The sequence below is a fragment of the Necator americanus genome, chromosome I (assembly GCF_031761385.1).
Source record: "Necator americanus strain Aroian chromosome I, whole genome shotgun sequence".
Classification (NCBI taxonomy): domain Eukaryota; kingdom Metazoa; phylum Nematoda; class Chromadorea; order Rhabditida; family Ancylostomatidae; genus Necator; species Necator americanus.
Genome location: NC_087371.1, coordinates 10964744 through 10992354, shown reverse-complemented (window position 1 = coordinate 10992354; position 27611 = coordinate 10964744). Strand labels below are relative to the sequence as shown.

The 27611-nt window shown below is 41.9% G+C and overlaps 1 protein-coding gene across 3 annotated transcripts in view; it reads left to right on the top strand.

Annotated features, from left to right (window-relative positions):
• Window positions 1-27611, top strand: part of RB195_005127 (uncharacterized protein) — a gene marked incomplete at both ends in the record, with an annotated part of 52615 nt that overhangs the window by 23922 nt on the left and 1082 nt on the right. Inside the window, 15 exons of one of the 3 annotated variants that reach the window (XM_064177436.1) lie at window positions 6408-6511; window positions 14977-15111; window positions 15872-16005; window positions 18042-18131; window positions 18846-18937; window positions 19193-19331; window positions 20949-21110; window positions 22198-22314; window positions 24741-24844; window positions 24897-25010; window positions 26077-26176; window positions 26235-26357; window positions 26437-26524; window positions 26900-26913; window positions 26978-27095. In XM_064177436.1, coding sequence (XP_064034560.1) covers window positions 6408-6511; window positions 14977-15111; window positions 15872-16005; window positions 18042-18131; window positions 18846-18937; window positions 19193-19331; window positions 20949-21110; window positions 22198-22314; window positions 24741-24844; window positions 24897-25010; window positions 26077-26176; window positions 26235-26357; window positions 26437-26524; window positions 26900-26913; window positions 26978-27095 — 1634 coding nt within the window. Of the gene's footprint in view, window positions 1-6407; window positions 6512-14976; window positions 15112-15871; window positions 16006-18041; window positions 18132-18845; window positions 18938-19192; window positions 19332-20948; window positions 21111-22197; window positions 22315-22962; window positions 22990-24740; window positions 24845-24896; window positions 25011-26076; window positions 26177-26234; window positions 26358-26436; window positions 26525-26899; window positions 27096-27611 lie in introns of those variants that run through there. The other 2 variants (XM_064177435.1, XM_064177437.1) reach the window with 2 other exon arrangements.

Sequence of the window (27611 nt, the reverse complement as noted above, 5' to 3'; positions counted from 1 at the left end):
TCTATAGGTATCCGACGCCGTGGACCCGTCGCACCCCCTTCTAAGGCTATCTGGCGCCGATGGACCCGTCGCACCCCCTTCTATAGGTATCCGACGCCGATGGACCCGTCGCACCCTCTTCTATAGGTATCCGACGCCGTGGACCCGTCGCACCCCCTTCTAAGGCTATCTGGCGCCGATGGACCCGTCGCACCCCCTTCTATAGGTATCCGACGCCGATGGACCCGTCGCACCCCCTTCTATAGGTATCCGACGCCGATGGACCCGTCGCACCCCCCTTCTAAGGCTATCTGGTGCCGATGGACCCGTCGCACCCCTTCTCTATCTTCATGATATATAACATCCTTGAACTTCTCGAGCAATTGGGCGCGTCACATTTTAGCAGGTTAACCCTATTTTTCTGAAGAGCAGCTTTGAGCCACTGTTCTATTTATCGACAGTGCTTCTCATTTTCTCTTTCTCATTACTCTAACAAGGCAAGAGGGAGATCAACTGGCATAATCTGGTCCAGGTTCTTGTGATGGATTGGCTGTTGGACGATCACAGTACTAATTGCAACATTATTACACCTTATAAACCAATAAGGTAGTGAGTTATTAATCTACGCATTTTCAGATAAATGGGGCATGCCCGTTCAATCCCCTTTAGGCAATTAGTGCCAAGCCAGATCCATTGATTACTGCTCTTATTCATGTACCAGTCTGAGCGTCCGCTTAAAGCCGCTCGTGGTGTTTTCCAGGCTCGCCTTCACAGATCAATAAAAATTAATAGTAGTGGCATTTTCTGTGGAACTCGATTTCTGTTTTTCTCACAGCGTTTTCTTCCTCTTTTCTTTTATTATAAATAAAGCCGAAAGATTCCACAGTTTTCTTTTTAACCGCTTCAATTCTAAATTTGGAGAACATTCAAAATTCAGCTTTAAACACCTCTTCGATACCAATACAAGAAATAAACAATTTGAAAGCACTACTCGAAGTATGGCTTTTCCTTCTGATTCTAAACAACAGCTATCACAGAATGATGCTTTAACGTAAAATGACGTGAACAACATCATCGGAGTGATAAAGATAATGTTCTACGCCAGATCATTAAACTGTTAGCCACTATTTAAGCAGCCGTTTGCGTGGGTGTTTCCATTTCCTGAAGAAGGCACTTTACTAACCTGCACTAAACGTGCTGGAAAATAAATACGCGTAGGAGTAATAGAGGTGAAACGCAATACGGGCAGTGGCACGGGCCACGGTATATTGATAGTTTCACTCACAATCGCTTCTATTCTGTAATTTAATACTATGACTATCAGTGATCTTCCCCCATTTGTTAGACGGCGTTTCGATGCTCTATTCTGCGAATCGTTAGAAAACCGTTTAATAGCTCAATTTCGACAATTTTCATGTTTTTCTTTTTTAATCCGGAGGTGTTCTCGCATTAGCGCCTGGGGTGGACAGCTGAACGCTTTTTCCTACGCGTTGGTCAACCTGTGAAGTTGCTCTGTGTAGATGATTGTAAACTGTGATTCTGCTCCCAACTGACAACAAAATCACAGCTCTCGTCTACACCTAATAATTTCAAAAATTCCTCGGAAGCGCTCATTATCCTTGAAGCTCGTATCTCCGGAGCGATTGGATAAGCAGCTTGCCGTCCACGAAGCTGTGATGGTGTTCTCAAAGGCGTCGCTGATATTGGCTGCTAACGTACCTACGTTGCTCCCTTCTTGCCATTCGTGGAAGACGATCGCCTGTAGCTGTCGCTCATACATCGAAATTATTTGTTAGTTCCTTGACTGCGCAATCACTCCCAAATGATTCAATTTCTGCTTGTAAGGCTACGATGGCGACAGATTAAGGTAGCTGCTCTTGTGATTTTGTGACTATCAATAGCTCGACCCACTAGCTAGAAACTGTAACCGATAGTAGCCAATCCGTAGCGCGGCAAGAACGCGCCAAACTCGTGGCTACAAACTCTGTAGGCTGCCTTAGGTCAGTAGAGTCAAAGCGGTTCTTAAAGTTCCTTAAGTACCACTTCATTTCAGGGATCATAAGTCTTTGAAATTTTTGGTGCACGACTTCTTGCTCAGCCTAATACTATCGTGCTATGTAGTAATGCGCCGCAGTCCGCGTGCTTGCCTGTGTGTCCCAAAATTCTGGGAAACAGGAAGACAAGTCTCGCGACTTCTTCTTCAAAGACTGGATACATACATTTGCTTAAATAGCAGTTAGCAGTTTATGTGATTGGGGGTAGCATCGTCATCTTTTTGACTTACTTGACTCAATCGGTGGGCTGATGTGATCGCCTGGCGCAATTACTCGAACCTCCGCCGAGGCGTGCGGTCCTTAAACATAGCTCTGCCCAACCTCGATCTTCCGCGAGAGCTTGCCCAGAATCAATCCATTCGTCGTTTCCATGTCCTACGGAAGTTTACGTCTCGTCTGAACTGGCTGTCCACGTTAGGTGTCCTCAAGTCCTCTTTCACCACCTCAATCCAGAACTTTCTTTTTCGGCTAGATGGCCTGTTCCAGCTTGAATCCGAGAAACTCCTCAGAACTCGTTGAACAAGCGATCTGCTTTCGATGACGGTGCAAGATGTTAGTATATTCTGCGTGGCATCCGCCGGTACACCACAACGTTCTCCGCATAGAGACCTTCATTGTGGCATACCCTAGGGCAAAAATAGCCAAGCAGCCGTCTAAGAATTTGCCTTTAAATGCACTCAAGTTTCTTTATCACCGTAGGCGGTGCCTCCCAAGTCTCCGATTCCGTACATCATGACAAGGCGAATTGCAGATAGGTAGACTGGCAGTTTGTCTTCGTTAGTAATGGAGGTCGACCACAGGCTTTTCGTTAAGAAGTGAAGTGTAGAAGTGACCTTAGCCCATTTTTGTTGAATATCTTTCTCATAGCTGGCATTGTTCTTCACCATACAGCCCACGTAACGTAACGCATCGACGGGTTTGATCGATTGTCCGCCCACCCTGATTCCCGTTCGAGGTCTGGAAGAGACTCACATTTGCTCGCACTTATCAAGGTGTGGACGTAGTCATACGTTGCAGCCAGCTTCAATACAAGGCTGACAACATGTTGAAGTTATTGGTCAAGAGACATCTTGCTGGTTCTAAGACGATGTCGGCAGGACACCGATTGACTGTTCTTCGTATGTAATCGATGGCAAAGTTGAACAGGAAAGGGGTGCCACTGCCTTTTGTCTTTTTGCCACTTCAAGCGGTGTTGTACATTCAGCTGGTAATCGAACTGCAGCAGTTGTACGTTGATTCATGAGGTCAAGCAAGCGAACAAACTTTCATGGTGCTCCATTGGTACGGATCGCGTTGAGAAGACGATCTCGATGAGGAGAGTGGAAAGTGACTCCAGAGTCCAGAAAGGCTAATAGCATTGGCTTCGAATACCGTTGGTAGATTTCGATCAGTGTCCTAACGATGAGCACGTGGTCAATCGTAGACGGAAACCAGCTTGCTCATCGCGCGTTGTTTCCTCTTAATGTTTAATAAGTCGGTCCAGGATAATCAGCTCCAAAACCTTGTACACAACACGTAGCAAAGAGATTCCTTGATTGTTCCTAGGGTCACCTCTTCTTCTTCTTCTTCCTAGCTTTTGTCCCGCGTTGTTGCAGAGCCCGCCTTTCTGCTTCTTGATTTGATTCTACTAAGCATCAGCCGTACATAAACGCGCATCTTTTTTATATCCAGCTTCACACGGTCTAACCAGCGAATCATTGGCCTCCCACGCGGCTTCACAGCTGGAACGTCGAGCTTCAAAGCGGTTTTGGCAACAGAATCTTCCTCTCGCCGCAAGACGTGACCAAACCATCTCAGTCGCGCCCCCTTCATCTTCTCAGTTATCGGTACGACGCCGAAGATAGAGCTTACAGTGTCGTTGGATACATTCTCTTTTAGCGTTACACCTATCGTCCACCTCAACATCCGCATCTCCATAGCGTGCAACACTCTTTCCAAGGCTTTCGTCGTCGCACTCGCAGCACTCGCATCCGTAACGGGCAACAGGACGCTCAACCGTCCTGTAGATCTTCGACTTCAGACGAACAGGGACTTTCTTGTCGCAGAGTACGCCTGTTGCCATTTTCCATTTCATCCATGCCGCATTAACACGTACTCGACCTTCTTGATCAATGTCGCCTGTGGAAGTCACTTTAAATCCAAGGTACTTGAAACAGTTCACCTTGTTTAATTCGGTGCCATCGACATGAATTGAACCATCCTCTGTCCTTGGTCCGCACTCTATGTACTCAGTTTCTGATGTGTTGAGGCGAATCTATATTGCTGCAGCCGATCCTTCCAAGACTGTACCTGTTTCTGAAGATCATATCGAGACTCCGCCACGAGCATGACATCGTCGGCAAAGAGTAGAGTCCACGGATGCTGCTTCTGGATTTCCTTCGTTATCGTGTCCATGCACAGTATGAACAGTAGGGGTGAGAGGGATGAACCCTGATGAACCTCTACTTGTACAGGGAATGGCCTGCTTGTTTCAACAGCACATCGTACAACGCTGGTAGGCTTCGCATAAAGCAGCTTTGTCCACCGTACATATTCTTCTGGTACCCTATGCGACCTCATGTACATCCATAACAGCTCATGTGGAACACGGTCGAAAGCTTTCTCGAGATCGAGAAAAAGCAAGATGCACACTGCGGTTCTTCTCTAGATGTTTCTCCAGGAGGATACGGACAGCATGGATAGCATCTATAGTGCTGCAGTCCTTCACAAAACCACACTTGTTGAGTGAAACGCTGAATTTTCCTCAGACAAGCCTTTTTCCTTCCAAGACACTCTCAAAGACCTTCATCGTGTAGCACAGCAGTCGTATAGGCCTGTACGAAGTGTAGTCAGCAATGTCTCCTTTCCCTTTCCAGACAGGCACGGTCACGGAAGTTTGCCAAACGTCTGGAGTCCGTCCTTCTGCAACGATCTTGTTAAATAGAGTTGCGAGCCACACGGACCCTCGATCTCCTAGCTGCTTCCAGACATCAGCAGGTATGTCATCAGGACCGGTTGCCTTGTTCGACTTTATTTTTTGCGAGGGCAGCGCTGACTTCGACGGCAGCAATTGGTAGAACAGGACCCGCTGACGACGACGCTGGGAACAGTTGGGATCGGAGGATGACAAAACTTCTTTGCACAAGTGATTGTAGTACTCTCGCCACCTCTCCAGGATCTGACCAGAGCGGCGCAGAACGGCTCCATCAGCTCCCTTAACGATCTTGGTGTGTTAAATATCCAACGTTGAGCGATGACGCGCTCTGACTAAACGATACACTGCCCGCTCGCCTTCTCTGATATCAAGCATGTCGTACACAGCCTAGTAGCGGTCCGAATTCGCCTTGGAGACTGCCTTCTTAGCCTTCCTCTTCAAGCGATCCGATAGTCGATCCACCGCTGTGACGCTATTTCTAAACGACTCGTTCAATATGATACCAACGCCATTGCGATTTGATGTGCCGTGGTAGATCAGCTTGTAGCCATCGCCTAGTTCCCTTGACTTGGAGACTTTCCAGCGAGTCTCCTGTGCACAACATATGTCAAGACGGCGTTTTCTGAGACTGTCTGCCAGTTCACGACTTCTTCCAGTAGGCGTCCCTACGTTAAATGTTGCCAAGCGCACTGGATGTTGCTGGCGGTGACGGACTAACTTCTTTGGCCGGCTCCGTCCTCTAGCCGGTAGCCCTCGCATATCTGCCACATTGCTCGGGCGAGGACAATGCGCATCGCCTCTGGGGTACGCCCTAGCTTGTGAAGAACACATAGTAGACATTAGCAGTATGACGCGACGGGGGTGTTGTCCTCGGTCGGCTTGTCGCACTAGCAAGCTAGCAGCCTGACACCGGAATCGTAGTACTACCTCCTCACTTAGCTAGCCTGTAGCCTTGGCCCAAGGACCGGGCTACTAGCCGGACACCTTTGTGGCATGGTTGAACCTGTCGAGACGAAGTCTTGCCACCATAGCTGCCCGACGGCCAGGGTCGCCGCTGCGCCGCTTTGAGGTGTGAGGTAGGATTTGCAGCAGTCCTAGGGTCACCGACGGGTAAGTTCTTGAGGAGAGGTTATTATAGGGTGTCTCCACGAGACAGGGTTTATTTTCATCTATCCATATAAATTAAATTTGGTTATATTCGATTGGTAAATTCGGTAACTACAGTAGTGGAGTAGGAATAGAAAGATGCTAACAAAATAACTGGGAGGAGGACAACTTTGAGTACAGAGAAATCAATTGTAGGTTTCTGTAGGATTGTAAGGTCAGCAATCAAAATCACTTCTAGTTTTTCTCTTGAAATGCATTCTACACGTTTTGAGAAGGATCACACTTTGCATAACCTTTGTGAATTTTAATCTTTTGAGCTACAGCTGAAACATTTGACGAAAATCATGTTGCAGTTTAACGAAACCTCTCAGCGAGCAATTTCTACTAGCATCCAGCGATGCATTGGGATCATTATTTGAACACAGATATGGAATGCTGAGTGTGGCAGATAATGAAGGTTAGCTATCTATTTACGCTTATTTACGACCTACTTTCGTTGTGCACCCTCTTCAGTATTTCTGGATTTCTTATGTTGGTTGGAATGCTTTAAAAAGCAGCTCTTGTTTAGTAATTATCTGTAGAAAAACTATGTGCATAACATAGCAAAATAGTTGTGGCGCTAAGAAAACAAAAAGGAATACATGTGAAATTTACATGATATATACATATATTGACTGAAGTCCACTTTTTGATCTACATAAAGGAAACACTTATGAAAGAATCCCATCTGAAAGAACACACTGAAAAGCAAAAGATAGGTTTTGTACAATTTTCATGCGATTAATCTTGTAAAAGAGTAAAATACTTCTGAGTTACCTCACTTAACTTCGAACTTCATCTTCGAACTGCTTACCTGCACCAGGTACGGAACAGCGTGGGCATACGAATCTGATTGTTACCAGCAATCTGATTTGTCGGGCTAGCATTCATGATCGGCTATTGAGCACCCGAGTAAATATTCGGAAAAACTATGTAGTCCGGACTGTTAGATTGGGCTCGTTTTCGAAATACTGCAAAAAAAGGGCTATCGTTTAGAACGGTGTCCAACTTCTTTACTCTACCAAACTCTCATATGGAACATTGGATCTTTTCAAACAACTGTCTCTTTTGTAAAACTGAACCGTCGATCGCTATCTGTAGAACTCAAACGAGATGCTATGTGTAGTTTACAGCAATATCTGGATCCAGCGTTTGCTGCGTGCGTTAGAAATCACTTTGCCATCAACAACAATATGCCATCTGCTATGACACATATGAAAAGCGAAATAGTAGGTTGCAGAGTAGCTGTGAGGAACGACTACAATAACCTCAAAATGTTCGAAAACGAGTTTCGTAACTTCATTTTCTGATATTGAAAAAAGAGAAAACTTTGAAGCAAACGAATTATAGACAAAAAACTCGACGGGCAGTTGAATTTTGGGAAATATCCTCGGAAGATCTTTAAAGACATCACCCAATGAATCTGGGGTGGAACGGGTTTCAGGCGGATAATGCCTAAACGGGGTCGTAGATTGTGGGGAAGAGGGTTATTCAGTTCATCATTTCTTGTATCAGTGTCACGACCCCGAAACTGCTTCTTACGATCACTTCTGTTGCAATGCGCAACCTTTGCGTCCCGTCCCCCGCCTCCGATTCGTCCGAATGAGTGTTCGACGAATCGCAGGCGGGCACAAGGGTGGCGCGCTGCAGTAGAGGACATTGTAAGAAACAGTGTTCCGGGGTCGTCCTTTTACAGTGATACAGGGACAGATGTACGGAATCACCATCTTCTCCACAATTTACGACTCCATATAGGCATTATCTGCCTGAAACCCGTACCAACCTAGATTCGTGGGGTGATGCCTTTAAGGTGAAAAGAAAGAAAAAGTGGTTGAGCTTGAAATCGCAGTGGTTGGCAACCGCTGAGTGCTGTTTGCAGGAGTTGAATTTTTCAGTGAAAGGTGCTGAAAATAAGTAAGGAAGAACAGTTTATTCCAATTCATTCTGATTTTAGTTTTAATTTAATTTCAAAATCAAAATGATACATGTTTTGTTATAGTGTGCCTGCGAGGTTTTTAGATGGAACACTTATTTGCCTGACGTTTCGGCTTTTTCGCTCCCTTCAGAGGCCTAAATAGAGGATAACTGGAACAATGCTACATTTATTCCGTCAAGTGCCACACTACCCTGGGTCAGTGTCTCGATAATCGTTCAGGGTAGTGAACACAGAAACCCATCTACATTGAAAATGGTCTTACGTTTTGCTCCACCGGATGTGGCGCGGCTGGTTGCACGCACTTGTCACTCAGTGTACCAGCGAATGAGTATTACTGCATGTAGATCACCAACGACGATATAGATGATTTAATCTACACACAGAATATCAGGCGGTTATAGGTCACAGAGCCATACAAGTGGCAAGAACTCATTCGTTATCGACAAGCATTCATTCCTATTATTCATTGAAGGGTTTCTTTTAAAAATAAAAAAACGCCTCCAACGTCTTCCTTGCCGATATTTCTGTTTCGTGAGCCAGTATAACGCATTTCACATCGTGATCGTTTCCGTTGTGGGCCTCATGTCTGTGTCTTATTTTTTTCAAAACTTCACAACACTATGTTTTGGCTTTTTTAATAACACACTACTGTATGGCATCATAGGCAATTTTAACACTATTTCAAGGCTAGTCTTCGTGATTTGTGTCGTTCTTGGTTGCCAATGCACGTTCTTGGTTGCCAGTGCATACTTCACTAGCGGTTTTGAACATATTACGAATCACTGCGCGTTCTACTGCAGTCGTATGTGCAGGTTTGGCGCGCAATATGATGTTCTTGCAACATTTTTGCGATACCACTTTACTCTAATAATGCCGTTTGAAGTACTTATTTGTGTGTTGAGGTAAGGAAGCCATCCTTCTTTTGGGGTCTCTCGTGTGAGTCTTATATATTGCGATTGTTGGTTGAGTATTCGGAAACACTCGTCCATTTCGGACTGTGTTGATGTTATGATGCAACAGTCGTCAATATATCTGCAATACATTATTGGTCTACGCGAAAGCACTGGTTTTCGGTTCTGCTCATGAAGGAGATCGCCAGTACTGGTGCTAATCGTTGACCCATTGCTAGCTCTCTCAGTTGCGCGAAATAATTTCCTGACCACCTGAAGATATTACAATTCAGGCATTCCTTGATAAGCGTTATTACGCGGGATTTACTAAGTCCATATGTCTCCAAGTTGTTACCATATAAATCTATCATCTCAGAGAGAGCTTGAGCGCCTCACTGTTTTCTTACATCCGTGTAGAGTGAGGTTACATCAAAGGACTCTCTTACGCAGTTGCCCTCAACTCTCGCATTGCGTAATCGCTCAAGGAAATGGTGTGTGTTCGACAAATGAGATGGTATTTTAGGCAAAATTTGACTCACGATTTTATTAAGGAACCACGAAATGCGATCCGTTGGTCCTCCCACACAACTTATTATTGGTCGGATTTTGAATGTGGCCGCTGATGTTGAGTTGACCTCATCGGGTTTCAGCTTATGCTTTTTGATGAGGCTATAGAACACAAGGCAGGTCGGTTTGTCAAGCTTTAGGCGGCTTACAAATCGTTCGTCAAGACCAGCAGATTTTCCCATAGACATCCATACATGATTCAAGCGTTTGCACTGCACAAGGAATTCTTTCTCTGTTACGCGGCGATAGATCGTTTCATCTTGCAAGTGAAGATTTGTTATTTCCCGATCAAGAACCTGTGACATGACTACGAATTCCCCACCCTTATCGCTTACTGAAAGGCGTATGTCCCCTCTTGTAGTCATTTCGCGGATTTCCGTGAAACCCTACCATTGCTCGCACGTGACTTATAACCGCCTGATATTCTGTGTGTTGATCAAATCATCTATATCGTCGCTGGTGATCTACACGCAGTAATACTCATTCGCTGGCACACTGAGTGACAAGTGCATGCAACCAGCCGCGCCACATCCGGTGGAGCAAAACGTAAGACCATTTTCAATGTAGATGGGTTTCTGTTTTCACTACCCTGAACGATTATCGAGACACTGACCCAGGGTAGTGTGGCACTTGACGGGATAAACGTAGCATTGTTCCAGTCAACCTCTATCTAGGCCTCTGAAGACGGCGAGAAAGCCGAAACGTCAGGCAAAAAAAGTTCCATCTAAACACCTCGCAGGCACACTATAACAAAATACAGACAGAATATGCCGAGGTTTCAAGACAAAAGAGCATTCGAACAAAATGATACAGTAAATCAGATTCTCTTAATTTGCATTTGGAAATTGTACTCTTCTCGGCTATGAGAATATGTCAGGATCAAATGTGCGATGGGATTTGCCAATCCGAAGTTGTAAGATGGGGGAAGGAATTTTGTCAGAAAGAGAGATATGGGTGAATGGACCGTAGCATGATACTCAGGACAAAATATAATGCGTTACTAAGTATTTAATTTACATATATAACAAAATATTATACTAAGTTCCAGGCATAGGACAGTAATGTGAAAGCGTCAACATTTTGCTCTAACAATGCACAGTATGTTGGGACCACGCAGGACCGACACACTGCTGAGCCTAGTATTGCAGAAGAAGTAGAAACTTGAAAATACTATTAAAAGATGGAGATTTCAATATCACAAAGAGTGCAGTAGTTTAAACTTGGATTAAATAGAATTTAGAACAAAAAAGAACTGATTCTCTCTACCTTGTTAGGTTTGGACGGTCGCAAATAACCTCGTCATAAGAGCTCCTTAAGAAATACTTTTGTTGGTGTTTAATAGAAGAAGGCTTTTCTAACAAAAAAGTCATACCAATGTTCTTTTGAAGCTCATACTTCCCTTAGCATTTAGATGAAAAAAAATAAGAATTTCGTGCAAGTGTAGCGCAATCGGTAAGAGGGTCCTCTGTGCCCCGACGGTTTGAAACCACCCTATTGCCAACCAACCTTTTCATCTCTCCGTGGTCGATAAATTGGTGCCAAACTTGTCTGGGAGGATAAAAACACTGACTTCATATTGGCTAACCCCCTTAAGTCATTGTGCAGGGCTAAAACGCACGCCAAAACTTCAACGCCCTCAGAAACTTTAACCTTTATCATTTAATTAAGGATTTCTCCATTTTGTTTTTGGATTTTACCCATCTAAATTTTGATATTATCAGACAATCCGAAAAGAGCATTTTTGTATATGAAGGTTTCCTTACTCCTTCCATTCGAATATAAGGGCTCCGTCTCCCTGGAACGAGAAATCTTGCACAAATCCCGAGTTTTGCTCGGGCGTAAAAAAAGTGTATTATTTCCAATTTAATCTAATAAATCGGAGTGATCTGGTGTTGAGCAAATCACCTTTCAATATGTTATAGTTTAGGATTTTTCTATCAGTCTCTGTGTACTGCGTTTACCAAGATTTTGCTGTTTTTCCAAATGTTAGATGGGACAAAGATTGTTCCATTTCCCTGTCCTATCTAGACTTTAAAAAACTAGGTGTCCACAATAAGAGCAGAATGACTGTTTCGTGGGGCAAACCTTCTTTTTTATAACGCTACCCAAAGTATTTCTCAAGATGATCCTATCATGAACTTATTTGTGATCTTTGAGACATAACAACTTTCACAGAATCTCAGCTTTTTTGGCCATCAAATTCTGTTAAGTTCGCGTTTAAAGACATCACTCCACGAATCTGAGGTGGTACGGATTTCACGTGGAGTATTCGTATACAGCATAGTAGATTATGGAGAGGGGAGTGATTCCGTCCTTTTCTTCCTAATTGCCGTAAAAAACGGCTCAGAAGATGCGGCGCCGCACAAGGCTGGCGCGCTCCAGTCGAACTCCCTGTAGAAAATAGTGCGCCAGAACGCCTAAAGCCGTATCTTCCGGGCCGTTTTTTACGGCAGTTAGGAAGAAATGGACGGAATCACCTTCCTCTTCATAGTCTCCCATCCGATATACAAATACTCCACCTGAAATCTGCACCACCTCAGATTCGTGGAGTGATGCCTTTAAACTGCTGAAAACTATGTAACATTACACTCTGCATCTTTCACGAGTAGTTCCGAGTTTCTGTCTCTCTTGCGAGAAATCTGGCTCAGAGGGGTGTCGAACCTGCGTAGTCGCATCACTGCATGTTCAATACAAAGCGTAGATTTTTCATCGTTTTTCTTCCTCGTCGTCCCTCTGTATTTCGAACCTCTCCTTCTATTTCTTGATGCATTACGTGCTTCAACCAGTATTCGAAGATATTTCATAGATGTTAGAGCGTGCAAATATTCCAACAGCAACTTTTCTTCAATTTTTTTTTGCCAATTTGCTTCTTCTACTGGTGTTTCTTCCCCTCTGTCAGCTACCAAATTTCACATTTGGCATTCGTTTCTCAGCTAATTTTTGACCTTGCGATTTCGAAACACAAGGAATTCTTCTTGTGTGGAATTACCATCAATGGAGAACTGTCGCAGCAACCTTGCAGGCAAGAAGGGTAAGAAAGGGTTGTATTTGAAAGGGTCGTGTCCCATCGCCACGCTTGACCCTTTCACGTGCATAAGAAAAAGGAGAAGTCATTTAGCAGTTCGAGTGCATCTGTAAATCTGGTGAGATGCAGGTATCTTCTTCTCAAATCTATGCTCTACAATCGAAATCATCTTAATGTGAAATCGCTTAGTCTGAATGTCCAATACTACAGGGAACCAGCTGAGTCTTTTTTCAAGTATGGCAGGAAAACACTAAGTCTGACACAATTCTCTTATAAATCGAGAAGTTCAATGCTCGAGTAGTGTAACTGGAATACATTGATACATATATCAATTCTGTAAAAAGAAAAGTCTTGTAAACGCTTTTTAGAGTTTCTCAATTTTAGCAATGTTTTTTTTTTGGTGCAAAGTTTCCAAATTTGAGAGTAATATTCTAATTGAGGTAAAACAAAAGTTTTACAACAGCACTTTGATAATTCTTTGCCCATTGCTGCTAATATTACGTGAGACTGTAAATAGTACCGCGTAAGCTTTCTTTACGATGTTACCATTCTATTCAGGATACGTCAGAGAAGAATTAAACAGTACTTCTTCTTTTTTTACTCAGTTTCAAGAAAGATCCACTAGTATCATTATCCGCTAGGTGACCACGAAGATGCATAACGAAACATCTACTGGGATTAATCGCGAGATGCCACTTTGATGCTTAGTGGGCAGTCCTAATTACGGTTGACCAAATAACGAAATATTTCGCAAATATAACAAAAGCGCATTTCTTCACAATTATGTGAGTTATGGATACAGTGAATTTTAATAATGTATGCATGCATTTGCAGTGTAATGTTAGTTGGACCTGTTACCTTAGGAAAAGTTAGTAAATCTGTTGCCCGGAAAATGGGCAAAAAAAAAACGAAAAAAAAAATAAAAAGAGGAAAAAGGTACTTTGTGAAAAATTTTTTTCCTGAAGAAACCCTCTGGCACTACACTTTTACACTAGAATCTTTCAGATTATGAATATCCTATTTACCAGTCATGTATAACAGTAAAAAGTAGTAAGCCTAATCAAAAACTTTTGACAATCAATATAAATCACGTCAATAGATTTTCATGTGCTTAATGCTTTAAGATGTTGCTTCCGCTTTAATTTTGGCAAAGAAACGAGTGTTCTCACCTCACAAAGATGAGTTGAAAATTTTAATCAAAGTGATTACATCAAATAGAAGTGATTAGTTTACATTTTTCAGTCCTTTCGAGAACACAATTCAGTTTGGTTACTTATTCTTTGCTTTTAATTTTTTTTTCTTTTGAAAGCAATGTATCACGATTTTGACGTGGTGCGGAACGCAAAACGAAAACGTAGAGCGCGAGAAGTAGATTGCTGAACCCAGTAGTTCCGGTCATCTTTCCCTAATCGTCGTTAAAAAAACGGCGTGGGAACCGTTCTGGTTTCTACGAGATACCCCAGAACGCGCCTCTCGGTGCAGGTTCTGGGCGCCTCAGCAGGCTATACATTGGTTTCACTTGAATAGGCCTGGTGAGAAGACATCACTGATTTTCGACCTCTGGCACTCGGATGCAACCCGTGCACAACGGTGGGGCGTTTTCACGACCAGAACGGAAAGACGTGTAGAACCACGCCCCGGTTCCGCAGTCTATCTGCTACCCGAACTTTACGCTTTCGCCTGTGGATTCAGCGCAACGTCAAAATCGTGGTACGCTGCTTTTAAGATGTTCCATCGACAGAAAAGAGTTTTAAAATCATGATTAGCGTGTTCGCTCTCTAGAACGTGATTCATTTAGGTGCGATTGGGTGATGCACTAAGATGTTTTTATTTTTGTGTAAAATTTCAAGAGGCTAATCTATAAAAAAATTACTACGAAGGTTAGAAATAGAGGTAGAATAGAAGGATGTTATGATAGAATCGCACGCGCTATTTTTTGCTCCAACAGAATGGGATTAGGGTGTGAAGCGTAGTCCCATTCTGTTGGAGCATTCATATTTCCGATGAGCATCAGAAGTAACCTCGAGAAAGAAAATCCGATTAGCCATTCAGAGATGTAGGAACGATGCTATAAATGTGCAAGAAAAGAAAAGACGTCAACTAAGCTGAATGAACAACTAACAATTTTGATAACATCTATTTGCTATTACTGAGCACATTTTTCTACTCCAGCTCCATCGATGGAGCTGCTGTAGTGCCGAAGCCGGAAAAAAATCTTCTTTCTTCAAAAATAGCGGCTTATATTGTTTTAAAATATGGGGCTGAACTTTGTTCATTTATAAATATTGAATTGAGTAGGTCATACAAAAAGTATATATATCCGATGAAGTATAAATATTATTTGTGTATGTATTGGACTACCACGTGCGTAATGCTAACATTACAATATAATTTGCTGCTCTCCTAATAGGAGAGATGCAACCAGATCACTTCCTTCGGGATTTGTTTGAGAACCATTCTTTCAGCAGTGAACCTAATTCAGCTATGGGGCATATATGTGGATCCAGTAACTTTGGACTCATACAACGTTGCTTATCCAGCGGGAGAAGGAAATGGGACGTTCTCGGTTTTTTCTGCATTTATTATCAGTACTGTATTGAGTGAGTGACCTTGTATTTGTATTGTTTGTCTAGGTTTTTTTTCTTCTTCATTTTTTTTGGTATCTGTAAAGTTACGAGGCAAGTTTTGCAAACGACAGTAACCTACTCCCATACAAAAAAAAGCCAAAATTTGTCTAGCGTAGCGTACTGTCAGTAAAAAAAAGTGGAATCAATGTAATGCACAGACGATGGCGAAGTAGAGGTGAAAGTGTGAATGAGCGAAAGACGCAAGCGAGGATACAGTCTTCAGCTCTCTGACACCAGGGAGGAAAGAGTAGCGCCGCGGAAAAGGGTCCCTCTGCGACTACACGGTCGATGCCGTGGCTGCCTTGGGCCAACATGACCTTTTATTTCTCTGGAGTCGAAAGATTGGTACTAGACTTGTCTGGGAGGACAGGGACACTAACTCGATACATTGGCTGGCCTCACAAATCACTGTATAGTTTAAAGTCGAAAGCTTCGACTCATCTCCAAGGGATCGCTAAACGTCGATGCACCTTATCATGCATTGTTTATCTTTTAACCTTTTTAATTCTCACCGTTAGTGTTTTCACGTGCATGTTCTGCTTCCTGAAGGGTGAGTTTCTTCCCCCTTTCTTCTCGTTCCTGCTTTGACACCCTAAGCAAGCGTCTAGTCTAGTCGTCGTAGTTTTCGACGACGTCTCTGTCTACGACAACGAATTCACTCGTAAATATTGTTGTTCGTTACTAACTTCGAACTGTAGCGACAGTCCGATTTAAACTGTTATTACTATTTCAGAAGTTTTTCAAGACAGAAGAATACCAGTGTTCGAATCAGATGATGATCGTGAGGTATTCTTCCTATATGTTTTCCTGAGAGCTCAACAATACGCCTTCGATTTTTTGGTTTATTCCCGAGAATGGAACAATGATGTGAGTTTAACATATAATCATTGTTTGTTTGCAGATATTATCCGTCATGGCTAGTTAAAATTGCCTAACTCCTGTACATTAGCCTTGTTTTCGATCCGAATTCGTGTGCTTGGGATTTTTGTGCTGTTCCCTTCCATCCTTCATTTCTATTCATTCCTTTTTACCTGAACATGTCTGAGTGTTTAGGGACGCTGGTGATGGATGTAATGCTTGGTTTAATTCGTCATTGTAGCGCCAGCTTTGCTCAGTTGTAGCACACATGGAATATACTAAATCGCAAGCTGTTGATCAATGTGATCATATTGATCTTGATCAATATGCAGCAGCTTGCGATCAATATGCAACAGCAAAATCTTGATCAAGTTACATCTAAAAAAGCTTCCGAAGAACTGCTCACGAGGGAATTAGGTCCCTTTTCTCTGATTGGGTATATTTTTGAGGTACCGGTTGAATAATAGATTCTTTCGCTGACCGACACTTTTCTCCTTCAAAAAATAACCGGTTTATTATTGACGAAGGATCACTCTCTCGTAGGTATTGTATCGAAATTCAAGGCGACGACCACTTCAAAGCTTAGGAAAGTTGTAGAGCATGCGAGACAGCTGCCGAAATGAGGACTGAGGAAAATGCACAAGAGGACATTTGGCTGCGTTAATGAAACATGGCATTCAAAAAAACAAAAACAAAAAACAAAACAAAAACGAAGCAGCGTTGGTAGTGCAGTAAGTAGTAGAGGAGACTCGCATGCAACTTTACCTTCAGTACCCTATGACTTCACTCTTTTGCATATGTTCTATTCACACGCTTGTATGTTATGACCTAACATAGGGACGATGTGCTGCCTTCGCTACATGTAACTTGCTGAATATGTGGTGTGCTGGGTCAAAATGACGCGAAACTCGTTGCAGTCATGTAAGCGGCTGCAGTCGAAGCATCGCAAAGGGGCTAGCGGTTTGGATCGAGCTGGGGTCTTTGCCAGGCCAACTAATCGCTGCAATTCGCAATTATCTCCAGACAACAGCTAGATCTACTCCTTCGATCTCAGCCGCTTACCCAACCGCATCGAACTTCATGTCGTTCTGACTCGACTTCACTATCAAAAATATCCGCAGATTGCGCTGTGACTCGCTATTCCTTTCTACCTCACTAAGTGGAGGTGAGTCGAGATAAAGATGTTTCCAAAAGAGAAGGATGAAAAAAATGGAGGCTTTTATTTCCTGGATTAGAAGATGAAGGCAAGAATTGGAGGGTAATAAAATGAAAGAGCAAATACAAGAGAGATTCGTCTTGTATTCCTGGAAGTTTAAAGATACAGGAAGATTAGTTATTTTTGAAGTTCAGTTGTTGTTCCAGAATTACTTCCAGTTCTTCAAAGCCTCGAACTTCAAAATCTTGGCATATGTGCTATTAACAAGGTTAAACGAACAGCACTAGTGACATATATGTCACGCTTACAAAGTTATTTAAATTCTGATGTATAGAGTAAGAAAAAAAGTGACACTCACCTTCCGTAACGTTTCGCTTCTTGAAAACGGAACAATTTTCTTCTGCACTTGATCCTTCATTTTATCCTCTTTCAATTTTTGTTCATCCTGTTACGCACTGTCTATTTTCCACACCACATGCAGACTTCCAACTCCTTTCGTCATTTGATTTTAGGAAATCCAATACCTTAGATGTGATGATGTCCATTCTTTTCTTTCTTCTCCTTTTCTTCTCCTTTATTATGATTTTGCTTTGCGAAGGGGAATGAATCACTTCTACCTCAATATTTCTTCCGAGTCCCTGTTTTAGACGAGAACAATAAGCATGTTTAAAATATAAGTAGCGCCATCAAGGTATTCGGTCACATGCCGTTCTACCAACGTTGTGTGGCTTATCTTTGAATGCAAACTTCACTAACACGACTATGTCATCATACTCGTTTTCTCTTTTCGAACCCAGCTCGTTCCAGTGTCTCCCAAACTCCCCAACTCTGGTTCCGTCTTGAGCATTCGGTTTAAAAAACTTTCCTTTTAAATCTTTATGTTTTTCAGATTTCGCGACCTTCATTGATTGTGTACTTTGAATATGCAGCGGAAGAAATTTTAAAAGCCAACTATCTTCAGAGCACTATTGTAAAAATGGTGCGTTTTCTTCTCAACTCCGGTACGACTGGTTGCGCTTTGCCAGAAAACGTAGCACTTGTGGCTAAGGCAGCGTATCATGAACGTCAACGATGTTATGGTCTCTGTGGAACAAAACGGCGTTAGGGTTGTGGATTACAAGTAAGAGAGTGGCCAAGCTCAATTCTTCCTAACCGTCCTGAAAAACGGCGTGGGAATCTCCTTAGTTCCTGCGAGTAACGGTAGAACGCGCTCCCCTCTGTACACGCTCTGGTTCCCCCAATAGCCTGTTAGTTGCTTTTAATTAAATATGCTCATTGATTTTTGACCGCACTCGTGGATCCTACGCGTGCACAGGAACGGCGCGTTCTAACGTACCTCGTAGGAACTAAGAGCTGATTAGAGCCGTTCCCGGCATAGTTTCCCAGAATGAACGGGGGAATGGAGGACGGCCGCGCTCATACTGGTAATCTACAATCGAAACTCTATATCGTCCCTCACGGACACCTATATCGTTAATTTCGTAATATGATTCGCTTGAAGAAGGCTGCACAAAGCTTCGAACCACCTGTCATTCTTTCTCGTGTGAGCTGTCCAACATCGTTTCATGCATAATCTCTTCTTGGATGAACGCAGTACAAAATCTAAAGCTCTCTCTTCCAATTTTCGCACGCTTTTCAGCCATTATTTTGAATAAACGACAACTTTCATTCATATATCAGTTAAATCTTGCAGAAGTTTTTGAAAAGAGTAACCACCATGGCATTTTGGATCAAGGATCGTTTCCAAAACTTGGCTATAACCATGTCGATGTCACGAATGTTTCCGTAAGTTTACTACTAGTATGCATTACTTTTGAACGGACTTCATTTAGTTAAATTGAGACCAGATTTTATAAAAATGATGGTAAGAACTTGCGATGTTATTAAGATTTTTAACTGTTCATCAATTCATGTTGACACTGATATAGGTCCACATTTTCAGACATTTTCATCCAATCTCTAAACCGATATTTCAAATTTTTTGGCTAGGTTTGGTTATCAGGAAGTAATGAGAGGTATAATAATAGCGTCCAATTGCAGATTTGGTTTGGTCAACGAAACACGTTCAGCTCCAAATCGAATTCCTTGTTGTCATTTTATGGACGACAGGGGTGATCTGTCAAGGCCATTTATGGCTGATGCTGGAATCATCATAACAAAAGGTAGAGGCAAGAGCGAGGTAAGAAGTTTTTATTCTAGGTTTTGCACGATTTTTTATTGTGAATGATCTCCTAAAAAGTGATGAATTATAATTATCTTGTGCATGGCTTTTCTTCTCTGGGCAGATAAGTCAGGAAGGAGCTCAGTTGAAATTTAAAGAATAGTTTCTGGCGTTAATCAATCCGCTTGGGATGCGCTCCCCACGTTCACTTCAATCGTTTGAGGTTTACGAACGTGTATCTGGCCTATACAATGATTTGCAGGCCTAGCCGATGGGACAAGTGCTTTTATCCTCCCAGACAAGTCTGGCACAAATTTATCGACCCCGGAGGGGTGAAAGGCATGGTGAGCACTAGGGCGGATTCGAACCTTCCATCAATCGTGCAGGCAGCTGAACCTCTAACCGACTGCGTTACACCGGCCCAGAAGTTCAGTAGCAGATGGGAATTCTATGAACATTTAAGGTTCTCAAAGCGCTCCAGTGCAGCTTTCATTTTGGCTTCATCTTTTTTTAAAAAAAAAACTTCTGGAAGACAGCACCTAAGAATATTCGAAGGTTTTGTTTTTCGATGTTCGGTTCTTCCCAGTAGCCAACAGAAAGCTGGACGTAGTAAGCATCACACTCACCTCATAAATCCTTTGAAAGGAAGAGTGGTTTGTATGGAAAAAGTTCCTAGATTGGTGCGGCTGCCCCATTTTTGAACTTATTTTCTCAGCATTCTTGTTCTGGTACTACCCTTATACTACGCTTCGATTCCTGCCTAACCATGAAGAGATCACAACCTAAGAATTTACCGCGAATATTACTTTCAATTATAAGGAAATTAGTGTAGAAGTCCCGGAGAAAACGCTAATAGATTGCTTCACGTTCTGCATATGACAGAGGAAAGAGACATAAAGAAGTGCAAGTAAATGAATAAGTAGTACGTGATTCCCTTATGGCACAGTCCTCTTATGCGTGGAAGAGGTGCAGATACTTTTTTTAAGGATTAATAGCCCTTTGATCTCGCAAAGTCTGCTGTTTTGAACTTCGTGAAGACATGCGTTGGGAATTTCCTATGTTAGTGAAATTCAGACCGAAATTGAAAATGAACTGCGACAGATTCCCCCTCCATCATGCGTTCTTTATTCGCTTCTTCGACTTCAACAGAGGGGAAAATGAGATACCTTTCTCTGGTTACGCTAGTAAACCTTCATAGAGGAGATGGAAAGTTAACTTTGAATGGTTCCGGGAGTATGATTCAGCCTTAAAAGACGGAGAAATCCCCAGAAAACAACCACAGAATACTTACATCGCATCCGTCACGAAGCTCTTTTTGACCACTAGGTCATCGACAGCTTTTAATTTGCAGACTTTTAGATTAGTAATGAAAAGATTTACCGAGAAGGTGTACTGTAATTGTGCTTCAGTAACGGGTCTGCAGAGCACGGGGCGTTATTTATGAAAGAACTGAGTGAATGAGCGTGCTTTACTTTTCTGTTCATCGAAGGGAAAGTGTCGAACTTTCTCTATATATCTATTCTACATATCTACATCTATTTCTATATACATATATTTGTATTTATATTCTATCTATCTATTCTATATATCTATATGTCATTTGTTAAGAGTTGTTCTTTTTAGCAGTTTGTTTAGGTTACCCAAATAGTAACAGCGTCTGGTTCGTACCGTACGGTGGAGGCTGTTACTTTGGTTACGCTTCGAATGCTGATATTTCGGGACGATTTGGAGAAGGCAGTTCAAGCCCCTTCGTTGTACTACGATATTGCATTTGGAAACATTGTCTGTGATAAAAAGGTAACCTTTCTGCGAAGTCTAGTTTGTTTTGGATTTGAATTTTGCGAAAGCTTTCTGAAGGATTAGCAAGGATTTGTGGTGTAGGTTTAAGGAATACAGGGTATCCTTAAAAGTATATGTGTGATAGAAAGATTTTTCGATTTGCTCTGATCTCTATGAAAAAAAAAGAAATCATCGTTTAATGATCTGTTTATTTTTTGCGTAGTCTCATGGCCTGCTACCTAATCGTTGCTCGAAAATGATCCAACATACCCGACAGGGAATATATGAATAGAAATAAATAAAAAGAAAAGATGAAAGTGAATAAGGTCCACAAAGAAAGGTAGTAATTCTGCGATGGAATGAATTTTTGCTTAGATTCGGTTCCTTTTCTTAAGATTTTTTGCGACTACCTCATCCTAAATAACAGCTGTTGTCCTAAATAAACAAAAAGAAGTGCTATCCTCACAAGGTTTCTCTCTTATCATTTTCCCATAGAATCAAAGCAAAATCTTAGTAAAATATGTGATAAGGCACAGAGGATGCTGAGAATTGGATTTTAAAGCAGGGAAGACAGAAACCATACGAGAAGAAGTAACACTCAATTCATTCGAGTTTACTCCATTACGTGGGACGTTTGCTCTTCTTGACTAAGTTCATGTTCTTTTCGTCTTTTTTTCTCTGCTTCATACGTGACTTTTTTCCTATCCTATCCGGATCATCGCGTCCCGAGGGTACCAACACTGGATGCGAACACATGAACCTCCACTCTTCATCTCCTATAGAGAAGAGTATCGTTGGGAAGATGATTTTTACACTGAAAAAGATTTTGAGAAAACTTTAGAAAGGATTGATGCACCAGATACTTTATCCTTTCTATCATGGTCACTGTAGCAAATTCAAGTAAGCAAAAAATCAGATGAGTCTATTCTTATTCGTCCTACCTAAAAAAAAAAGATGCGAGAGAAAAGAGAAAGATAACAAAAATTAACAACGAGAAGATACAATTTTTCACCGTTTTTCTTTATTGACAAAAACTGTGATCAAAATATATTAAGCATACATCAAATTTTTTCCTTAATACTTCTACCGATCGCCAATTCTTCAGATACTCGATTTGTACGGTACGAAGCTGCGTCAACAGTACAATCTCACATGTCAGGAAACACCTAAGAATGTGTTTTTCTTAAACGACCGAGTGATAATGGCTGCACACGTTCCAGAAGTACGCTCGGAATTGCACAAATTTATGCATGCGACGGTGAAAACTCCGCACCATGAGTACAACTATGCAGTTGGTTATTAGGATCAACTGACAAGTCGCCTTGCCCTCCGCTTTCCGTGATATTTTGCTCGATTTTTGAACTTATATTAAGCCCGTGAGAAGAAAAAAACACGTTTTGGAAATTCATGTGAATATTTCTTAAGTTGGCTAACTAAATTTGCCAACTGGACATTCACCAACCCCGTGTAAAACTGTTATTTTACCAGGTTAGGGAACGGTCATCCAAGTGCGTGAGGTACGTTCACGTCCTTAGTTCTTTTTTTCGTGGAATTTTCGAATTATAACTTCGACAGCACTTTTGAAATTAGCTGTAAATTTACATTATGAGAAATACGCCACATTTAACGTTAAAGAAATTCATCAAATATTTTCTGGACTCTGCTGTGGATTATAGTCCAGACGTCCTTTTCGCAGACTTTCAGGAGAGAAATGCCCACAAAAAAAGAAAATAAGTGTAATTTTTCACCAAATTTCATCTAACTCTTGTGTGATGAGTATTTATAATGAGAACTACAAATACTCTTTCGTTTTCCCTTCGCGAATAACATAAATAGGCGTTTGGAAATAATGCTGCAGTGATCCATTCAGGTTACGGATCGCGGAGGGCGTGGCTGAGTTGTTTTCGAAGTGGATTATCGTTCAAATTCTCGTTTTATTAATAGTTGATCGTTGATCGTTAACAGAATTACATTGTAGGAATTTACAGTCTGAACGGTTGGATTTTTTCCATCTAAGCTGCCATGCTATTCGCATAATTTTTTCCGCTCCAAAAAACGGATACTTCTTTCCTCCTAGGCACTTTACTGTATAAGTATTAAAACAAATGTTATATTCAAAAGAAACGCAATGGATTCGTTTATTTTTTAATGAGTCTGGAATAGTGGGATACTCCAAAGAATCTTGAGGAGTAGTTTAATTAATATTTTTGATAATTCCTTCATCCCTCCAAACATTCTTTTCGTTGCACTTCCAAAAACTCCGTAACATCCCTATGCGAACAGTATGGTCCTCTTAAAAAAAAGATTTTGTTATTCGTGTTTTTTTAAAATAAATCTTCAATTTTTGTTGTTCAATTTCTGTTTTCACTGCGAGAGAAGCACTGTTGAAACATTTATGAGAAGTCTGTCCTATTGAAAATTATTTTTGTGTCACTTAAAGGTTTATGAAACTATAAAAATTCCCAAAAAAATACATTGATGTATGAATGTATGAGGAAAGAAAGTCGGATTCAAGCGAGGTAGTGTGGATAAAAAAGATAGGTGAATGTTGTGCAATTTCGACGGTTGTATATCGAAATATGGCAAAGAGAGAGTATTGATATAGAAATGATTAGGAATAGATTTGCTACTGCTTCTGTGAGATTCTCTTGTGAATTTTTTCTGAGTTCAATCCATGGTGAGAGAAGAAAAAACTCCTAAAACTCATCCGCAGTGTTTATATCTGAATGTGTGTGTGTGATGTGATCCGCTGAATTGATGGGTTTTTAGATTTTTTGGCATTTGCGATAACCAAGAAAACAATTCACGCATAGACCGGTCCGATGCCGAGCTTGAGAGTTCTCGAGGTGCTCGCCTCTTTCGCCTCCATTGTTCACAACAAACTGAAAGTAGTGGCGTTTTTCGTGGAACTAAATTTGTATTTTTCTTCGGGCCGCGATTTCTTCGTTTTTTAAACTGATACTACACTACATTTCGAGAATATTCTAGTTTCCAATTTGATTTTACACCCCCGTATTCCTTTGATACGCCATAATATGAGAAGATTATTCGAAGTATGAATGTTCCTCTCCTTTTTCTTAAGAATAGCGCGGAATGATGTATCAACATGATATATCGTGGACGTCATCATCCTACTGGCACAGACAAGGTTTTACGTCAGATCGTGTGACCTGCTAGCTGCTACTTAAGCAGGGATTTGGATGCGCGATTTTTTTTTTGAATTTAATCAGCAACCTGATGAAGCAGAAGTGAAACGGAGTAGAGATGAGGAGTATGCAGGGGTGGGACGCAACACATGCACTTTCCACATCCATGAAACGTTTTTAAAAGGTTTCATTTATTTTTTGGCAACTCAGCTAGGAAGTTTTGTGCGGTACTGCTCGTCGCTCTACTTCCATACAGTAAAACCTTCCTCAGTGCATTCCGGCACCACCACACCAAATCCACGCACCGGAACTTGTCTTAGCCCGCTTTATCGCTTTCTGGCGCCGATGTACCTTCGTGACGCTGCTGGACACGTCTCACTGCTTTCTGAAATTTTTTACGCATACACACACGTAACGTAATAGGCTCATTGTTTGATAGTGTTATCACGTTGTTTGATAGTGATTGTTGTAGATTTCCTTATCAAAATGCTGTAGGTTTAAGATTCGGCATCACCCATTTCATACTAGTCCACTCGCCGAGTTGTTCCCTCTGTCGGGAATGGCGAGTTCGTGCCGAGCGGTCTACGTGGTCCGTCATGCAGAACGGTCAGCGGTTTCGTCGAAAACAATTTTTAAATGACAAACAATGGATTTCCAGAGAAGACAACATCAATCGAAACTGGAAAAAGTTAGCTGCCGTCCAAAATTTAGCAGATGATAATCCCATGCTGAGTCAACGGGGTCGTCTTCAAGCGAAGGAGTGTGCAGCAAGGTATGAGTTAGTGCCTATCACTTAGTGACTTTCAATGAAACTGTGGAGGTAGTGCGAGAGGAACAATGAACTAAGGCTACAACATAGGCTGCAACACAATTTTTCCACAATAATTACTCTCTGCCCAATCCTCTGCAAATAAGCAAGTAAACGATAGTTTCTTAGCGTGGGAAATAAACATTAATCACATGATCGATAGAATATGGTGGACAGCAAAACATGAGAAGAATGTGGAATAATTAGGGACACATTAGTGAACAGATGGGTCGTCTCAGTTGGCGATTTTTTTTCAAGTTGGTCTTTTTCCGGCAGCAGGAAGAGCACGGAACAATGGAAAAGTATGTAAGCGTTTTCTTCTGCAACCAATAATAGAACAGTAGAGTGAAGTACCTTTTCTCCTTTCTCTCTTCTGTATTTTCTGAATGGGCCGAGCGTAACGCAGTGGTAAGGGGTTCTCTTGCGACTGCATAGTCGATTGTTCGAAATCGCCATAAGCCAACCAAGCATTTCATTTCAGTTCTCTAGGGTCAATAAATTAGTATCATATTTGCGTGACAGAATATGAACACCGACCTGATATCGATGTCGCAAGTCATTCTATAAACTGCGCACGCATTCATTCGCATTCGAATCGCATTCATTCGTTTGCATTCATTCGCATTCGAATCTGACGTGGTTCTCCGAAGCCAAAGGCTATAGGGGAATTGCAAAAACAAGTGAGATCTCGCCAATCTCTTCCTGCATCACAGTAAACAGACGGCTTCTGAATGCGGTTCCTTACGACGTTCTCTAATGCAATGCGCCACGCTTGCACCCCGCCCCCGTCTGAGATTCGTCGAAAATCCATTCGGACGCCCCAATGGGCAATTCATTTCGTTTAGTAGATGACGTAGTAAGGAGCTGTATTCCGAAGCTTTCTGTTTACAGTGATGCAGGGAGAGATGAGTGATATCCCACCCGTTTTTGCAATCTACGTCCCCGTGTAGTCTTTGGTCGTCGAAAATCCATACCACGTCGCTTATGCCTAGTTTATTTTGTAAACATTAATTATTTGATTATTTTGCAGGTTTAAGAATATTGAAATCAGGAATGTCTTCGCCTCTCCGTACGACAGAACCATGGAAACGGCATCGATAATTGTTGCGGACAAAGGCTTACTTGTGAAGGTGCTTACCCCTCTGGAATAGTTTTTTTTTTCTGGCGATCCTATCGGTCTACTTATAGCCAGAACCAGGATTATGTGAGGTTCTTCACCACTGCCTGAATCCTCCGGGATTTTGGGAAACAATCAAACTAAAACAGAAGTATCCACTAGTAGACACCAAATACGTCCCAGTTTTCACTAAAGTAAGTCCCTGTAAAAACAACGTTACTGTAACTTATTTTACTGTCAGCGTTACTGTAAGTTGAGAATATGGCCATTTAGCAATCGTTACCGAAAGAGCACTTCGCAGACAATGCATGTCTTCCAAGAATCCGAACGACGGTCACTAAAATAACGGAAAAATACGAAGGTACATTGGACTGGTTGTTACTCATCCCTTTCTTAACGCTGTCAAGGATCTATGCAACTTCAAAACGCCTTAACTCTAACGCAACTTTAGAAGCAACAAATACATAAGCATCCCTTTGTTAGGTTGCTACAAAAGTAGTTAGAAAATTAACGTAGATTTAAAAAACGTACACATATGGTATTTTTCTGCTGAGTGCTTTTGGTTGACTGTTGAAATGCGCAATATATAAGGTTCTGAAGCGGAAAAGAGTTACTCATGGACGTAGCCTTACTCATTTACACTACTATGAATTAGTTTTACGGTAATAGGGGAAAAATCCTCGAAAACACATCAATTATGTCATATAAAAGTAGCTTACAAGTTCTTTTGTTTTAGGAGACCTACTACTGGTCAGTCATGCTCCTCCGATAGGTGCCATACACGAATTATGGGATTTGCGATATACTTGTGTAGGTCAAGCAACTGTATCAAAGTTCATTGAAGTGGAAAAAGGCAAATTTCGATTGGAATTCAGTGCAGACGCTAGTCATCTTTCTAGTCAGCGAAATCTTAGGCCTTTCTAGATTAAGCGGTAGGTCCACTCACAAAATACGCAAAATTAACGAACATTGGTATTGTTCGGTTTTTAAATTGAAATATCATATTTTAAAACTCGTTGTGCTCAAAATTTTGTTTTTGTGTCCTTCTGAAATTATTGTTGTTGACATTTGGTATGAATAAAACTGATGTGTCCAGAACTCTGTGTATGATGCCATGTCCACAACTACAGCTGGAGTTTCTTGCTACGAACCCCATCAATATTTCTCCTTAATATATCATCACAGCCGTTGACGTGACGTTCCCTTACGCGACCCGGTTTGGCGATTTGTCAAGAGCGTGGACGGCCCTGTTGGGCCGGAGCACAGGGGCTATCGGAATCGCTCGAACTCAGTGTGGCGTTTGGTCGCACTTATCGCTGACAAGCCTGAGCAGGAGTTTAAGATCCTAGCCATCTGTCGGTTGGTTAGCTAACCAGTGCTTGTCTTTGCTGAGTGGGGCGGAACACTTGTAAGGGCACATTGGCCCTCTCTGTGTGCAATACGAGGAA